This window comes from Lepisma saccharinum, chromosome 7 (assembly GCF_977018435.1).
Source record: "Lepisma saccharinum chromosome 7, izLepSacc3.1, whole genome shotgun sequence".
Lineage (NCBI taxonomy): Eukaryota > Metazoa > Arthropoda > Insecta > Zygentoma > Lepismatidae > Lepisma > Lepisma saccharinum.
This window is the reverse complement of record NC_139235.1, coordinates 8083850-8104040: the sequence shown is the minus strand read 5'-3', so window position 1 is coordinate 8104040 and position 20191 is coordinate 8083850. Positions and strand designations below refer to the sequence as shown.

The 20191-nt window shown below is 38.2% G+C and overlaps 1 protein-coding gene across 1 annotated transcript in view; it reads right to left on the bottom strand.

The window, feature by feature from the left end:
* Positions 1-20191, bottom strand: part of Ttc7 (tetratricopeptide repeat domain 7) — a 66070-nt gene that overhangs the window by 4641 nt on the left and 41238 nt on the right. Inside the window, exons 9-12 of the mRNA XM_083124949.1 lie at positions 8425-8613; positions 5895-6076; positions 1279-1561; positions 398-551 (exon numbers count right to left, since the gene is read on the bottom strand). Of these exons, the coding sequence (XP_082981075.1) occupies positions 398-551; positions 1279-1561; positions 5895-6076; positions 8425-8613 (808 nt within the window). The remainder of the gene's footprint in view (positions 1-397; positions 552-1278; positions 1562-5894; positions 6077-8424; positions 8614-20191) is intronic.

Genomic DNA, 20191 nt, shown 5'->3' with positions numbered 1-20191 from the left:
AAAAAAGTCAAATTTCGGTACAAAAACAGGCAATTTCGAGTTCAAAAGTGATAAAATAAAATTTCGGTGTTATAGCGGTGAAAATTTTGATCAAAATCGGTATGTAAAAATGAGATTTTGGTTTGAAAAGTGGGAATATGATTCTTAAAAACTGCACTTATTACACAAACTTTTCTGCAGGGAAAGAGGGATGGGGGGGGGGGGGGCAAATAAATGTAGAAGATGAGAGATAAAAGTGTTCTCTGAAACATAGTGCTTGAAGAAGTACAGGTAGTTAAGCGCACTAGGCAAAGGATATGTTCAAGTAAGATTGCATGCTAATGTAGAACCATTCTTAATAATATTCAGAGAATTGTTACATTAAAATGCATATAAAATAAATGAGAATGATTCTTACTTGAATCTTTGTCTGACATTTCTGATGAATACAACTGAAACACGCTTCTGCTGTCACTTTTCTTCTCCGATTGCTCTTGAATTTCTATGTTTGTTTGATCTTCATACAACTTCTTCCATAAGAGAAGCATATGCTTGGCTGTAAATAATGCTACCTACAATAAAATATTTTAAAAATCAGTAACTTCATAGATATACATACGAACAGAGAGTAAAAATTTGTGAAACAGAATCCTCATTTAGTGTTGTGGTACTACACAACATACCATTTTTTGCAGTGAGGATGAAGCCAGAGGACATAGGTTCAAATCCTCGGTAATGAAGTTTCATCAATTCAATATTCATTCTCACCTCCTGGTGGTAGAACAGAAAATGAAAAATAACAAAAAATACAAACACTAACAAGGTTAAAAGGTAGCACTAAAATTATTTAAAGTACCTTATGCAGAAGTAAGTCAGAAGCCTGGCTTCTACTAGCCTGGAAATGATGAAGGAAGATGAAATGTGTGAAAAATCCTTATTCACTGCAATAGAACAACCATTTTCAATATTCTCTATTTTTCCAGGTTTTAAATATTTTTTTAGAAAATTCCATTTTCCAGGTTTTCAACGGTTCCCAGGTTAGCGAATTGATTGATTTGGTGTTTCTGAAGTCCACTTTATGCACAGTAAGGCTAATAGAGACTGGACCTACAGTTTAAACTGGGATCCGAACCACTATGTGCCTCCACCGGGCATCGAACCCGGGGCCCTTTGATTACAAGGCAACGGCACTACCACTATGCCCTCCAGGTTAGTGGAAAACCTTCTATCAGTAAAGAGTGCTAAATCGTTTGTAAAAATACAACATGAAGTATATAGCTGCAAGCCACGATTCCTTACCTCACCACCACTGCAATTCTGTTCCAGATGTGCTTTCACGTAATAGAGATTCAGGTTGTCCGGGTACTCGTCGAGTGCCGCTTCCACCAGGTGCAGGGCCTCTTGATCTTGCTTCTGCGCAGACAACAGGAGAACCAACAGATGCAAGGAAGGAACGTGCTCGGGTCGTAAATTCAGAGCCACTTTCACGTGACTCATGGCCTCGCCTATTTGCCTCCCATACGCGTGCTGCAGTGCTAAGTAGTACTCAGACAGATGGTCATTTGGGTCACACTGCTGGGCTCTGCAAGAGAGAAATCAAAATATGAGAACTGCAGTTATTAAAAAATTAAGGATCAGTCAATAAAGATAGTCAGCATAGAACAGATTTATATGTAAATACATATATTCCGTATGAATCTGAAATCAGTTATACTTTATTACTCTTATAGTCTATGGTTATTACAAGCATAAAAACACAGTTTTTTGTTGTGACGTTTCAGGAGAACACACACTCCCTTCATCAGACATTTATTTTTAGTTTGACTAAGATACAGTTATAACAATGGTTAAAAAATATTAAATAAAAAAGAGAATCCATTATACAATGGATGTTGTCAATGTTACATTGTTGTAATATAGTAACATAACTGTGAAAAAAACAAGCATTCTGTTTAATTTTATTTCAGATAAAAAATTTTGATCACATTATTTTTATAAAAAATATTATGAATCCCAAATATCATCAGGCAATTCAAAATCATCATTGCTTTCACAGAGTTTCTGTTACATTAAATTTCAAAGATGGTGGCTTACTCCACTTATGAAAAGAAAACTCCATAGTGGGTATATGTTATCATTTTCATTATTTAATTTATTCCAGTGTTCTTCTGCAATGAACGAAGCTTCCCAGACATTCATATCTATGTTTCCCATTACTCTTTTTAAAAACCTTCTCTTTTTAACCAAATGCTTCTCTTCGATGATGTGAGCTGACAAACCTGTTCTTGGGTTTAGATTTATAATGTGTAAATAGTGTTCATGCCATCTTACTGCCATTTTCCTTGCTGTTTGTATTATCTTTGTGCATCATGGCATGTAGACTTGAAAAATGAAGTTTTTATTTTCCATATTTTTACATAATTAGGTTTTGGCTCATATTTTATATATTTTAGTTATTTTTACATATTATTTCCATATTTCAGAACATTTCTCAACATATACTCTAAATTCGCCCAATAATTACGTCCCCGTGTGACCAAAAGAGTTGGGTGAATTTCTTGCGAATAATTGAGAAATTTTAAATACACTCCCATCACTTCTTGCAATATTGAAAGCAGTTTTAGTCAATATAAATCAATTTTAAGAGACAACAGAAGAAAATTCACGTTCGAACACTTACAATAAAATTTTGTTATTCATTGTTTTGGAAACAGAAAATGAAAAAAAAAACACCATTTTGTTTTGTTTTACAATTAATGCCAAAGTAAGCATACAGCATTTTATGTAGCTCATGTAGTGACTTATATTATTATACAAGTAATTTCTTTTTATAATTTTAAGTCCATATTTAACTCCATATTTTAGTGAAAATAACTAAATATGTATTTACACATTTAGCACATCTTTACTACATATAAATCGGTTCTCTGGATGTCAGTTTCTATTTATCAAAATTGCTATTAATTTTAGCAATCCAACATGGTCGAGTTCTATAATTCAAAGTGAACGTGACCAAGAGACTGGCTGGAATAACATAAATCTCTGACACTTCGGAATAACATAGGGGAAATCGGAAGAGGTAAAGAAAAAAACTAGAACCAATATCAATGTATTGGTATCAGCCACTCCAGTGGTAGTACTATCACAAAGTATTGGTTGGTTTTTTATGTACCTATACCAGCTTATACTTTTGTGGCATTGTGATCGTTCGCGACATCTGCAAAAATGTCGTGGGACAATTTCACAGAGTATAATTATTCTGGAAGTTACACAAAATTTGACGTTCCCATTTATTTTGATTACATAACAGGTATTTTTTTAATATTCTGATGTAATTTTTTAATATTTTAAAGCAATTGGAATGGTATACTTACTTAAAATTTATCAATATTTTGGAAAACTTATAATTGTTACAAATTTCGAGAATCAGTATCAGTGGGAATCCGTACGAGTAACGATATGCGTATGAGTTCGTACTGGTATCGGCTCACTCCTAGAAACCACAATTTAACAAAAAACTACAGTATGTGCTTCCATCTGGGGCAAAACAAGAAAAATGCCCACACCAGTGAAACTGAATGAGACAAGAGTAATGTCTACTAGTGCCACAAAATCACAAACAGGAGAAAAAAGAACCACAGTGCCTGCAGAGTATATACCTGAAGAAGCTGCCAGAAAGGTGATGATATGATATCTATCGCTCTTTATATTTTCCATGGAACAATGAGTAAGTTGTGTGGAATATATTATCTTCCACATACCCAAGAAACCAATATAGCTATTTACTCTGGATATAAAATTAATACCTTCTACCACAAATCTGCATATCATGTAACACTATCTATCTATATATGTAAAAATGGATGTACGTGGGCCAGTCAAAAAATTAGTTGCACACCCCCGTCAAAAATTTTGGTACAGGGATATTTTCTTGCAACAGGTTGGCAACACTGCAGACATATTTCTGTGGTGCATGACGTACCAGCATTGACGTGGCAGTTGGAGGTTGCTTGCTAACCAGTCGTGAACATGCAGCTGCAGGTGGCATCCAAATTGTAAGTGCGTGCAGTGATTCAGTTTTTGTGGGCAAGAGGGTGTAACTGCACACAAACCTTATTGTGAAACCTTAAAAAGATTGCAAAAAGCACTTATAGATCGATGGCAAGGTAAACTTTCGAAAGGCATTGTGCTCCTGCATGACAATGCGAGACCGAATGCGGCAAGACTAACGTCGGATCTTCTGCGCAAGTTTCGGTGGGAAGTGTGGGATCACCCCCTTATAGCCCAGAACTTGCAAATTGTGATTTTCATGTTTTCGGACCCATGAAAGAAGGACTTGCAAAGCGATAATATCACTTGGATGACGAGGTGCAAGCTGCAACAAGTCAATGGTTATCTGACATTGGACGTGACTTCTTCGTAACAGGCACATTGATTGATTGATTGATTTAGTTTATTTTACTTCGCGTTTTGTGCCTCTTGGCTAATTTGCGAAGATGGGGATGAGTGATGAAATGATGAAATTGATGAATGGACATTCACAAACAACCAAGCCCGACCAGGATTCGAACCCGGGACCCTTGGCGTCGCAGCGCGATGTGCTAACCACTCGGCCACAGGGTCGGGCTCGTAACAGGCATAGACAAACTTGTGACACTCCTCGACAAATGTTTAAATAAAGGAGGTGATTACGTCGAAAAGTAACTTCTGTATGAAACTTTTATGTGCAAATAAAAGTTTTGTGAAAGTTTGCTCCTGGTTTGTTTTCTCATGCTGTGCAACTAACTTTTTGACTGACCCACGTATGTGAGTATATGGGTGCGTTTGTTTGTTCCGGCATAATTCTCGAACGCCTGGAGCGATTTCGACCAAACTTGCTACATGTGAGATTTGCAATCTGGAAAGAAATACTGTGGGGGTAAAACACCCCTGGCACCCCTAGGGGTGGGGGTAGGAGGGGGTGCCATGTAAAAATAATCTAAAACGACTGATATTAGCATGGACTAAATAGTTTTCGGGGTCGCTAAGATGAATAGTGACACTCCCAATGACTTTCATCTCCAAGACACCCCTGGCACCCCTAGGGGTGGGGGTGGGAAGGGGTGACATGTAAAACGACCGATATTAGGGTGGAATCCACAGTTTTCAGGGCCGCTGAGATGAATAATGACACTCCCAATGCCGTTCGCCTCCAAGTTCATATACACTATATTTAGAACTCATTATATTCCTGTGTAATTGAAGATTGGGATAAATAAATGCCCGGGCAATGCCAGGCAATCAGCAACTAGTTAATAAAATGAGTGAAATAAGTGTCCCTGTACAAACTGGTGATTACACAATGCAGTGATGAATATTGAAAACTTATGCCACGAAAGTGCAAAATTGGTAGTGGGATTGCATTAAATAATATTTAGTCTCCTCCGAAACTTAAGTGTGTGTGGCTTATTTGAGGGCATCGCTATTACAGTAACTAAAGCAGACTGTAGCAAGAATATGTCAGGTTAGTATCCATACAATAGTAAAAAGAAAATAGAAGTTTTATTTGTTAAGGGCTTAAAGAAGTTCCACTGTTGTTTCCAAAATAAGTGTTTATTAAACCCTGAGATATTGTCTCAGTGTTTTAAAATTGTATCCATAGAGGGTGGGAGGGAGGGAGAGAGAGAGAGAGAAAATATAACAGTTCTACTACAGAAGCAACATCATTTAGATGTAAATAAAAGTTCACAAAACGACCATTATTGTAACACAAAAATTGCAGGAGTGTCGGTAAGCAATTTTGATATTTAATTAGCAATAAACACTTCACAATGCTGTAATTTATTAGTTACATAACAATAGTGAATAAAATAAAGATCTATTAAGATATGAATTTCACCCAGCTTCAAGAAAAAGAAGACTTATGAAATTCTTACTTTTGGAATGACTCTAAAGCCGAGGTAATCAGTATCTGTTTCTCCTGCTTCAAGTTCACGGTGGTGGTAGCTTGCAAGTTGTGGCCAATTCCCACATACAGGTGGCAGCGTGACTGCAGAGCCTGAGGACTTGAAACTTCACGAGATAAAGCCTTGGTGCTCCACTCAAGGCCTTCTGTAACCTGGAACAAGATGGAGATAAATTGTTACATGAAAACTAAGTTTTTATAATTGGGAAAAGAGAGACGCGGTAGTATATAAATATGGAGAAACTAGTACTCACTTTATCCGCGAAACTGTTTTTTCTTCTTCGTTCTATTAATTTCAGTGGCTGCTGCCACCATCTTCGTTGGAACTTGCTGTACTGCTGCTTGGTGTGAGTCTTTTGTTTGTAGTTCTCCGGCTGCCATTAGGTGCGCTGCTGTTAACTGTGCATCTGGGTCCATATTGTCTGCTATTTCCGGGCGATAACTGCGAGCACGAGCTAAACATCGATAGCGGACAAGCGCACCACACTTGGATTCCCCTACTACAACAGTTATCGCCCGGAAATAGCAGACGACATGGACCCAGACGCACAGTTAACAACAGCGCACCTAACGGCAGCTGGAGAACTACAAACAAAAGATGCATGCCAAGCAACAGTACAGCAAGTTCCAACAAGGACAGTAACAGCAGCCACTGAAATTAATAGAATGAAGAAGAAAAAACAGTTTCGCGGATAAAGTGAGTACTAGTTTCTCCGTATTTAAAACTAAGTTGATCAAAATGTCTTGCAAACAAATCACAATCTGCGATCATTAATTGTAATAAAATAAATATATGAATACTCCCATGCGTTTTATTTATCAGGGTGGCCACTCTAAGACCATGATAACATTCATGTATAATCCCCAGTTTTTAAGGTGAACGTTCAAAAAAATTCACAGGTACAAGCTTATGTTCTCTCTATTTCAACCTTGCATATTACTGTCTCTCACCACCCACACACACACACACACAAATACTGGGTGATCCATTTGAGATGTCAGACGGTTTACTGACTTCAGCTGTGCGGCGGCAGTAGCATGCATGTAATACTCGAAAATTTTACATATCGTACGACATACTGTGTGTGCTGTTGTGCCGTGATCAGCATCTTTGTTACCATGCACATTAGCACCACCACGTGGCTGAAGTCTGTAAACCTCCACTCATTCGAAATTTACATCCTTTCTGCTTATATTACAACAAGCTGCTCAGAGATACGTACATTAATCTCTTGTGTATAAAGGTTTACTTTTCTGACATCTCAAACGGATTACCCAGTACATTAACAATATAAAGGGTCTGTGTGATTCCAATGTACTCAAAAATTCTAATTCAATTCAATTAAATGGTATCTATATGTAAAATATTTTATTTATGGTCCATAGTTTACATTTGCCATTCCACATACTCAGACACAAACACAAGACAAGATACATCTACAAACACAAGTCACAAATGTTACGGGATATATTAACCTATCCACACACTTGCTTTTTCCTTCCTCAATTAAAATAAAAGCTAAACTATGAAAAACTTGCATCATGGCATTTATAAACATGTACAATTTAATGGGACTTGGATTAATAAAATTTGCAATTTTACACGTCTACAGAAAACATTCATGCAGAATTCCCGATAATTCTATATAGTATAAGCCTATAATTCACACGTAATTCCGCAAATTCAAGAATTCTCAATGTGTAGCCAGCTTATTTATGTTTCTGGTACATAATTTTATATATGTATATATATATCATTTATTTATATTATTACAACAAATAAAATGATGGAACAAGGAGTCAGTTTTGCTGGAATGATTTTAATTCGAAAAATAGTTTGTATGCCAGAGTCACGGTACTTTGAATGTGGTGGCATCAATTCCACTTGCACCTGTTTCTTTCTCTTCCATTCCAAGTTCAACAAGATCCATTCCCTTGAGAAACACTTCTTGCTAGATCAATTACCATGTAACAAATGAATGTAGCAATCTGTTACATTCCACCTGAGCAATCCACCCACAATACCAAAAGATGACACACAATAGGAACTGATGAATTGTAATAATGCGTGGATGCTCTAAATTTGGTGTACAATGTACTTTTGATGTAAAGACTATAAAGATATTCCTAAAATAAATTTCTGATGTGTTTCTTGAAAAACTACCCAATTTTCTTACAGTACTTCTTCACTAACCCCTTATCTGTGAAGAATGAGTAAAATTTCCAGGTATTCTGGAGAATCTGTAAGATACACATCTTTTTGTTTCCGAAATGCTGAAATGAAAAGCCACACCTTCACCATCATTTTGCAATGCTGAACCATAGGGGCTTCACTGCATGAAAGTTTGTTTGGAAACATAAATCCAGGACACTAGCTCTGTTGCCGTCATGCTTAGACAGTCCATTAAGCCGGGGATGAAAAAATGGAATACAATAAAAATATAACATCATACGAATTTGAACCACAGTTGTTACGAATATAATGTAAAGTATATACAAACCAGGTTCAGTTGTTCATAACAAATGCGAGCTGCCATAAGGCAGGGAACGACTTTGGTTGGCAGGAGTCTAGCAACTTCCTTCAGCACTTTCAATGCGTGGCTGTGCTGACCCAGACCCATAAGACACATGGCATGCTGCATCCATACGTGAGGCTCCTCGAAAGAGAACTTCATGGCTCTTTCAAACGACTGCAAAAAAAGATCTCATTAATAACAGATGCACAAATAGGGTGATTGTTCTAGCATGAAGATAAAATTCACAATTTCCCGCTGATATTGATGATTAAAAAATTGCAACAATTAAAAGTTGTTCATAATATTAACATGTAAGTGTTCCACATTAATTTAACATAGTTTTACTTTAAAATGTCCACGATCTGCATCAGAATATTAATTGCTTGATTGATTGAGTTGGTGTTTTAAGTCCACTTTATGCACAGTAAGGCTAATCGGGACTGGACCTACACTTTAAAGTGGGATCCGAACCACTATGTGCGTCCACCAGGAATCGAACCCTTGATTACAAGGCGACGATGCTACCACTGCATCAGAATATTAAAATAGCTGTCATTTAATGAAAAAAATCCATTTTTTCAGTCAATATCAATGCATAATAAATGAAAACTTCAAATTCTGCATCATTTCCACAATAATTAGATCCCATGAAAGTGTCACGCAGCATTACTGCAGACCATGCAAAATAGTCAGACTTTGGAAAAGTATTGGTAAGTATCTGTGAATAAATTTCTAATGGAGCTATTGTGGTATAGTCAATACAGTGCCTGGATTCCACATCGGAGACCTGGGTTTAACTCCCAGGGTGGATGATCTGAGAATGGAATTTTTCTGGCTTTGTACCTGCATAAAGTGGCTCTGGGGTTCACCCAGTCTCATATAAATGGGTACCTGGAGAGGAGGGAGATATGGAGCTGATCATATCTCCTCCAAAATGGCCGACATTGAGAATGCAAGGGGCTCTACCCCAACATCCCCTACATGGGATGGTGCAATATGCATGAAGAGATTTACCTTGCCTTAATACTTCCTAACATCACTGATGTATCCATTTTGGCTGTGCCATAATCCTAGTGCTTTGGAACAATGTGTCTGATCTGAGTACTATCAACAAGATAGTTGGTTTCTTATGTCAATACAGTGCCTAGGTCCTAATATGTGTGTTAACATAACGTCCATTTATGTCCTAATCTTTATGACTAACAGAATTACACATCTCAAGAGTGGAACTTCATAAATACTATATTTTAAACGATAACAAGGTGGATTTACATCTTAACACTCAAAACATACATAAGAGACATACACAAGGTGCATAATAATTGCTATGTACAGACTATACAATTGGCCATAGCTGCCAGTTCATCATGCACAATAATGCATGTTATGGTATATAAGAATCTTCTCCCCTTCCAGAGAAAACAGAAACGTATGAGGGATAAAATACTCTTGGCCTTTTTACTCTTTGAGATTTCCTTCTTCCCATCGAACTACGTCCTAGACCAAAACTATTCCCTTGCTTGTTAGAAGAACTGGTTCCTGGACCAAGATCACTTCCTTACTTCGAAGGTGAACTTCATCATGCACAATAATGCATATTATGGTATATAACATGGTTCCTGCTTCATATTAGTGCACCATGACCAGGAAATTCTAACCTCAAAACAGGTGTGCATGTGTCGCATCAACCTCCTTCCCCCTCATGTTATCCAGAATCCCTATGACATTTCCTGTTCTTGAAAGTGTAGTTGCTGCAGAAAGGAAGTACTTTTGACGTTCTAGAGAACATCCAACAACACGTCATGGTGAATGTCTATAACTAGGGACATTGAATTTTCGCGATGCGCGAAATCGCAAAATGTGGAAAAAAAGATGAAATTTTGAACATTCTGCACGTAACTACACCCCCAATGATGAAATATGCATAAGTTTTATTCGCGAAGTAATGCAAAATGTATCCTTTCCCATGAAATGAACGCTTTTTCGCGAAATTACTGCAGACCATGCAAAATAGTCAGACTTTGGAAAAGTATTGGTAAGTATCTGTGAATAAATTTCTAATGGAGCTATTGTGGTATAGTCAATACAGTGCCTGGATTCCACATCGGAGACCTGGGTTTAACTCCCAGGGTGGATGATCTGAGAATGGAATTTTTCTGGCTTTGTACCTGCATAAAGTGGCTCTGGGGTTCACCCAGTCTCATATAAATGGGTACCTGGAGAGGAGGGAGATATGGAGCTGATCATATCTCCTCCAAAATGGCCGACATTGAGAATGCAAGGGGCTCTACCCCAACATCCCCTACATGGGATGGTGCAATATGCATGAAGAGATTTACCTTGCCTTAATACTTCCTAACATCACTGATGTATCCATTTTGGCTGTGCCATAATCCTAGTGCTTTGGAACAATGTGTCTGATCTGAGTACTATCAACAAGATAGTTGGTTTCTTATGTCAATACAGTGCCTAGGTCCTAATATGTGTGTTAACATAACGTCCATTTATGTCCTAATCTTTATGACTAACAGAATTACACATCTCAAGAGTGGAACTTCATAAATACTATATTTTAAACGATAACAAGGTGGATTTACATCTTAACACTCAAAACATACATAAGAGACATACACAAGGTGCATAATAATTGCTATGTACAGACTATACAATTGGCCATAGCTGCCAGTTCATCATGCACAATAATGCATGTTATGGTATATAAGAATCTTCTCCCCTTCCAGAGAAAACAGAAACGTATGAGGGATAAAATACTCTTGGCCTTTTTACTCTTTGAGATTTCCTTCTTCCCATCGAACTACGTCCTAGACCAAAACTATTCCCTTGCTTGTTAGAAGAACTGGTTCCTGGACCAAGATCACTTCCTTACTTCGAAGGTGAACTTCATCATGCACAATAATGCATATTATGGTATATAACATGGTTCCTGCTTCATATTAGTGCACCATGACCAGGAAATTCTAACCTCAAAACAGGTGTGCATGTGTCGCATCAACCTCCTTCCCCCTCATGTTATCCAGAATCCCTATGACATTTCCTGTTCTTGAAAGTGTAGTTGCTGCAGAAAGGAAGTACTTTTGACGTTCTAGAGAACATCCAACAACACGTCATGGTGAATGTCTATAACTAGGGACATTGAATTTTCGCGATGCGCGAAATCGCAAAATGTGGAAAAAAAGATGAAATTTTGAACATTCTGCACGTAACTACACCCCCAATGATGAAATATGCATAAGTTTTATTCGCGAAGTAATGCAAAATGTATCCTTTCCCATGAAATGAACGCTTTTTCGCGAAATTACTGCAGACCATGCAAAATAGTCAGACTTTGGAAAAGTATTGGTAAGTATCTGTGAATAAATTTCTAATGGAGCTATTGTGGTATAGTCAATACAGTGCCTGGATTCCACATCGGAGACCTGGGTTTAACTCCCAGGGTGGATGATCTGAGAATGGAATTTTTCTGGCTTTGTACCTGCATAAAGTGGCTCTGGGGTTCACCCAGTCTCATATAAATGGGTACCTGGAGAGGAGGGAGATATGGAGCTGATCATATCTCCTCCAAAATGGCCGACATTGAGAATGCAAGGGGCTCTACCCCAACATCCCCTACATGGGATGGTGCAATATGCATGAAGAGATTTACCTTGCCTTAATACTTCCTAACATCACTGATGTATCCATTTTGGCTGTGCCATAATCCTAGTGCTTTGGAACAATGTGTCTGATCTGAGTACTATCAACAAGATAGTTGGTTTCTTATGTCAATACAGTGCCTAGGTCCTAATATGTGTGTTAACATAACGTCCATTTATGTCCTAATCTTTATGACTAACAGAATTACACATCTCAAGAGTGGAACTTCATAAATACTATATTTTAAACGATAACAAGGTGGATTTACATCTTAACACTCAAAACATACATAAGAGACATACACAAGGTGCATAATAATTGCTATGTACAGACTATACAATTGGCCATAGCTGCCAGTTCATCATGCACAATAATGCATGTTATGGTATATAAGAATCTTCTCCCCTTCCAGAGAAAACAGAAACGTATGAGGGATAAAATACTCTTGGCCTTTTTACTCTTTGAGATTTCCTTCTTCCCATCGAACTACGTCCTAGACCAAAACTATTCCCTTGCTTGTTAGAAGAACTGGTTCCTGGACCAAGATCACTTCCTTACTTCGAAGGTGAACTTCATCATGCACAATAATGCATATTATGGTATATAACATGGTTCCTGCTTCATATTAGTGCACCATGACCAGGAAATTCTAACCTCAAAACAGGTGTGCATGTGTCGCATCAACCTCCTTCCCCCTCATGTTATCCAGAATCCCTATGACATTTCCTGTTCTTGAAAGTGTAGTTGCTGCAGAAAGGAAGTACTTTTGACGTTCTAGAGAACATCCAACAACACGTCATGGTGAATGTCTATAACTAGGGACATTGAATTTTCGCGATGCGCGAAATCGCAAAATGTGGAAAAAAAGATGAAATTTTGAACATTCTGCACGTAACTACACCCCCAATGATGAAATATGCATAAGTTTTATTCGCGAAGTAATGCAAAATGTATCCTTTCCCATGAAATGAACGCTTTTTCGCGAAATTACTGCAGACCATGCAAAATAGTCAGACTTTGGAAAAGTATTGGTAAGTATCTGTGAATAAATTTCTAATGGAGCTATTGTGGTATAGTCAATACAGTGCCTGGATTCCACATCGGAGACCTGGGTTTAACTCCCAGGGTGGATGATCTGAGAATGGAATTTTTCTGGCTTTGTACCTGCATAAACTGGCTCTGGGGTTCACCCAGTCTCATATAAATGGGTACCTGGAGAGGAGGGAGATATGGAGCTGATCATATCTCCTCCAAAATGGCCGACATTGAGAATGCAAGGGGCTCTACCCCAACATCCCCTACATGGGATGGTGCAATATGCATGAAGAGATTTACCTTGCCTTAATACTTCCTAACATCACTGATGTATCCATTTTGGCTGTGCCATAATCCTAGTGCTTTGGAACAATGTGTCTGATCTGAGTACTATCAACAAGATAGTTGGTTTCTTATGTCAATACAGTGCCTAGGTCCTAATATGTGTGTTAACATAACGTCCATTTATGTCCTAATCTTTATGACTAACAGAATTACACATCTCAAGAGTGGAACTTCATAAATACTATATTTTAAACGATAACAAGGTGGATTTACATCTTAACACTCAAAACATACATAAGAGACATACACAAGGTGCATAATAATTGCTATGTACAGACTATACAATTGGCCATAGCTGCCAGTTCATCATGCACAATAATGCATGTTATGGTATATAAGAATCTTCTCCCCTTCCAGAGAAAACAGAAACGTATGAGGGATAAAATACTCTTGGCCTTTTTACTCTTTGAGATTTCCTTCTTCCCATCGAACTACGTCCTAGACCAAAACTATTCCCTTGCTTGTTAGAAGAACTGGTTCCTGGACCAAGATCACTTCCTTACTTCGAAGGTGAACTTCATCATGCACAATAATGCATATTATGGTATATAACATGGTTCCTGCTTCATATTAGTGCACCATGACCAGGAAATTCTAACCTCAAAACAGGTGTGCATGTGTCGCATCAACCTCCTTCCCCCTCATGTTATCCAGAATCCCTATGACATTTCCTGTTCTTGAAAGTGTAGTTGCTGCAGAAAGGAAGTACTTTTGACGTTCTAGAGAACATCCAACAACACGTCATGGTGAATGTCTATAACTAGGGACAATGAATTTTCGCGATGCGCGAAATCGCAAAATGTGGAAAAAAAGATGAAATTTTGAACATTCTGCACGTAACTACACCCCCAATGATGAAATATGCATAAGTTTTATTCGCGAAGTAATGCAAAATGTATCCTTTCCCATGAAATGAACGCTTTTTCGCGAAATTACTGCAGACCATGCAAAATAGTCAGACTTTGGAAAAGTATTGGTAAGTATCTGTGAATAAATTTCTAATGGAGCTATTGTGGTATAGTCAATACAGTGCCTGGATTCCACATCGGAGACCTGGGTTTAACTCCCAGGGTGGATGATCTGAGAATGGAATTTTTCTGGCTTTGTACCTGCATAAACTGGCTCTGGGGTTCACCCAGTCTCATATAAATGGGTACCTGGAGAGGAGGGAGATATGGAGCTGATCATATCTCCTCCAAAATGGCCGACATTGAGAATGCAAGGGGCTCTACCCCAACATCCCCTACATGGGATGGTGCAATATGCATGAAGAGATTTACCTTGCCTTAATACTTCCTAACATCACTGATGTATCCATTTTGGCTGTGCCATAATCCTAGTGCTTTGGAACAATGTGTCTGATCTGAGTACTATCAACAAGATAGTTGGTTTCTTATGTCAATACAGTGCCTAGGTCCTAATATGTGTGTTAACATAACGTCCATTTATGTCCTAATCTTTATGACTAACAGAATTACACATCTCAAGAGTGGAACTTCATAAATACTATATTTTAAACGATAACAAGGTGGATTTACATCTTAACACTCAAAACATACATAAGAGACATACACAAGGTGCATAATAATTGCTATGTACAGACTATACAATTGGCCATAGCTGCCAGTTCATCATGCACAATAATGCATGTTATGGTATATAAGAATCTTCTCCCCTTCCAGAGAAAACAGAAACGTATGAGGGATAAAATACTCTTGGCCTTTTTACTCTTTGAGATTTCCTTCTTCCCATCGAACTACGTCCTAGACCAAAACTATTCCCTTGCTTGTTAGAAGAACTGGTTCCTGGACCAAGATCACTTCCTTACTTCGAAGGTGAACTTCATCATGCACAATAATGCATATTATGGTATATAACATGGTTCCTGCTTCATATTAGTGCACCATGACCAGGAAATTCTAACCTCAAAACAGGTGTGCATGTGTCGCATCAACCTCCTTCCCCCTCATGTTATCCAGAATCCCTATGACATTTCCTGTTCTTGAAAGTGTAGTTGCTGCAGAAAGGAAGTACTTTTGACGTTCTAGAGAACATCCAACAACACGTCATGGTGAATGTCTATAACTAGGGACATTGAATTTTCGCGATGCGCGAAATCGCAAAATGTGGAAAAAAAGATGAAATTTTGAACATTCTGCACGTAACTACACCCCCAATGATGAAATATGCATAAGTTTTATTCGCGAAGTAATGCAAAATGTATCCTTTCCCATGAAATGAACGCTTTTTCGCGAAATTACTGCAGACCATGCAAAATAGTCAGACTTTGGAAAAGTATTGGTAAGTATCTGTGAATAAATTTCTAATGGAGCTATTGTGGTATAGTCAATACAGTGCCTGGATTCCACATCGGAGACCTGGGTTTAACTCCCAGGGTGGATGATCTGAGAATGGAATTTTTCTGGCTTTGTACCTGCATAAACTGGCTCTGGGGTTCACCCAGTCTCATATAAATGGGTACCTGGAGAGGAGGGAGATATGGAGCTGATCATATCTCCTCCAAAATGGCCGACATTGAGAATGCAAGGGGCTCTACCCCAACATCCCCTACATGGGATGGTGCAATATGCATGAAGAGATTTACCTTGCCTTAATACTTCCTAACATCACTGATGTATCCATTTTGGCTGTGCCATAATCCTAGTGCTTTGGAACAATGTGTCTGATCTGAGTACTATCAACAAGATAGTTGGTTTCTTATGTCAATACAGTGCCTAGGTCCTAATATGTGTGTTAACATAACGTCCATTTATGTCCTAATCTTTATGACTAACAGAATTACACATCTCAAGAGTGGAACTTCATAAATACTATATTTTAAACGATAACAAGGTGGATTTACATCTTAACACTCAAAACATACATAAGAGACATACACAAGGTGCATAATAATTGCTATGTACAGACTATACAATTGGCCATAGCTGCCAGTTCATCATGCACAATAATGCATGTTATGGTATATAAGAATCTTCTCCCCTTCCAGAGAAAACAGAAACGTATGAGGGATAAAATACTCTTGGCCTTTTTACTCTTTGAGATTTCCTTCTTCCCATCGAACTACGTCCTAGACCAAAACTATTCCCTTGCTTGTTAGAAGAACTGGTTCCTGGACCAAGATCACTTCCTTACTTCGAAGGTGAACTTCATCATGCACAATAATGCATATTATGGTATATAACATGGTTCCTGCTTCATATTAGTGCACCATGACCAGGAAATTCTAACCTCAAAACAGGTGTGCATGTGTCGCATCAACCTCCTTCCCCCTCATGTTATCCAGAATCCCTATGACATTTCCTGTTCTTGAAAGTGTAGTTGCTGCAGAAAGGAAGTACTTTTGACGTTCTAGAGAACATCCAACAACACGTCATGGTGAATGTCTATAACTAGGGACATTGAATTTTCGCGATGCGCGAAATCGCAAAATGTGGAAAAAAAGATGAAATTTTGAACATTCTGCACGTAACTACACCCCCAATGATGAAATATGCATAAGTTTTATTCGCGAAGTAATGCAAAATGTATCCTTTCCCATGAAATGAACGCTTTTTCGCGAAATTACTGCAGACCATGCAAAATAGTCAGACTTTGGAAAAGTATTGGTAAGTATCTGTGAATAAATTTCTAATGGAGCTATTGTGGTATAGTCAATACAGTGCCTGGATTCCACATCGGAGACCTGGGTTTAACTCCCAGGGTGGATGATCTGAGAATGGAATTTTTCTGGCTTTGTACCTGCATAAAGTGGCTCTGGGGTTCACCCAGTCTCATATAAATGGGTACCTGGAGAGGAGGGAGATATGGAGCTGATCATATCTCCTCCAAAATGGCCGACATTGAGAATGCAAGGGGCTCTACCCCAACATCCCCTACATGGGATGGTGCAATATGCATGAAGAGATTTACCTTGCCTTAATACTTCCTAACATCACTGATGTATCCATTTTGGCTGTGCCATAATCCTAGTGCTTTGGAACAATGTGTCTGATCTGAGTACTATCAACAAGATAGTTGGTTTCTTATGTCAATACAGTGCCTAGGTCCTAATATGTGTGTTAACATAACGTCCATTTATGTCCTAATCTTTATGACTAACAGAATTACACATCTCAAGAGTGGAACTTCATAAATACTATATTTTAAACGATAACAAGGTGGATTTACATCTTAACACTCAAAACATACATAAGAGACATACACAAGGTGCATAATAATTGCTATGTACAGACTATACAATTGGCCATAGCTGCCAGTTCATCATGCACAATAATGCATGTTATGGTATATAAGAATCTTCTCCCCTTCCAGAGAAAACAGAAACGTATGAGGGATAAAATACTCTTGGCCTTTTTACTCTTTGAGATTTCCTTCTTCCCATCGAACTACGTCCTAGACCAAAACTATTCCCTTGCTTGTTAGAAGAACTGGTTCCTGGACCAAGATCACTTCCTTACTTCGAAGGTGAACTTCATCATGCACAATAATGCATATTATGGTATATAACATGGTTCCTGCTTCATATTAGTGCACCATGACCAGGAAATTCTAACCTCAAAACAGGTGTGCATGTGTCGCATCAACCTCCTTCCCCCTCATGTTATCCAGAATCCCTATGACATTTCCTGTTCTTGAAAGTGTAGTTGCTGCAGAAAGGAAGTACTTTTGACGTTCTAGAGAACATCCAACAACACGTCATGGTGAATGTCTATAACTAGGGACATTGAATTTTCGCGATGCGCGAAATCGCAAAATGTGGAAAAAAAGATGAAATTTTGAACATTCTGCACGTAACTACACCCCCAATGATGAAATATGCATAAGTTTTATTCGCGAAGTAATGCAAAATGTATCCTTTCCCATGAAATGAACGCTTTTTCGCGAAATTACTGCAGACCATGCAAAATAGTCAGACTTTGGAAAAGTATTGGTAAGTATCTGTGAATAAATTTCTAATGGAGCTATTGTGGTATAGTCAATACAGTGCCTGGATTCCACATCGGAGACCTGGGTTTAACTCCCAGGGTGGATGATCTGAGAATGGAATTTTTCTGGCTTTGTACCTGCATAAAGTGGCTCTGGGGTTCACCCAGTCTCATATAAATGGGTACCTGGAGAGGAGGGAGATATGGAGCTGATCATATCTCCTCCAAAATGGCCGACATTGAGAATGCAAGGGGCTCTACCCCAACATCCCCTACATGGGATGGTGCAATATGCATGAAGAGATTTACCTTGCCTTAATACTTCCTAACATCACTGATGTATCCATTTTGGCTGTGCCATAATCCTAGTGCTTTGGAACAATGTGTCTGATCTGAGTACTATCAACAAGATAGTTGGTTTCTTATGTCAATACAGTGCCTAGGTCCTAATATGTGTGTTAACGTAACGTCCATTTATGTCCTAATCTTTATGACTAACAGAATTACACATCTCAAGAGTGGAACTTCATAAATACTATATTTTAAACGATAACAAGGTGGATTTACATCTTAACACTCAAAACATACATAAGAGACATACACAAGGTGCATAATAATTGCTATGTACAGACTATACAATTGGCCATAGCTGCCAGTTCATCATGCACAATAATGCATGTTATGGTATATAAGAATCTTCTCCCCTTCCAGAGAAAACAGAAACGTATGAGGGATAAAATACTCTTGGCCTTTTTACTCTTTGAGATTTCCTTCTTCCCATTGAACTACGTCCTAGACCAAAACTATTCCCTTGCTTGTTAGAAGAACTGGTTCCTGGACCAAGATCACTTCCTTACTTCGAAGGTGAACTTCATCATGCACAATAATGCATATTATGGTATATAACATGGTTCCTGCTTCATATTAGTGCACCATGACCAGGAAATTCTAACCTCAAAACAGGTGTGCATGTGTCGCATCAACCTCCTTCCCCCTCATGTTATCCAGAATCCCTATGACATTTCCTGTTCTTGAAAGTGTAGTTGCTGCAGAAAGGAAGTACTTTTGACGTTCTAGAGAACATCCAACAACACGTCATGGTGAATGTCTATAACTAGGGACATTGAATTTTCGCGATGCGCGAAATCGCGAAATGTGGAAAAAAAGATGAAATTTTGAACATTCTGCACGTAACTACACCCCCAATGATGAAATATGCATAAGTTTTATTCGCGAAGTAATGCAAAATGTATCCTTTCCCATGAAATGAACGCTTTTTCGCGAAATAACCGTGAAATATCATCAAATTAAGTAGAAAACATGCAAAAAACGGCATTCGAGGTTGTGCGTGCAAACTGTCGATTTGTAACGAAACATTTGCCTAAAGTTTCCTATCACTTGTAGCTGAAGAACATTTTATCTTCCATCACATCAGGAGATGCTGCAAATTGGGATTTCCCATGCACATAATCTCATTTCGAAAACTTCGCTCCCTGTCAAGCTGCATTCCATTCTTCACCCGAATGTCTACTCAACTTCCAGTTTCATTGAATTTGCTAGCTGTAGCAGCGATAAGATTAGTCTGTTCCCGCACATCAAGGAAAACAATGGTGTCATTTGTGTTCAGTCATGAATGGATTTTGTTTGTCATCATGTGATTTTCAGCATGTGTTTGTGTATGTGCAGTAGTGATTATTTTATTTGTTGGACAGCAAGGATATCCTTTAAATACATACAATGATAAATCACTTGAGATATGCAATTTAGAAATG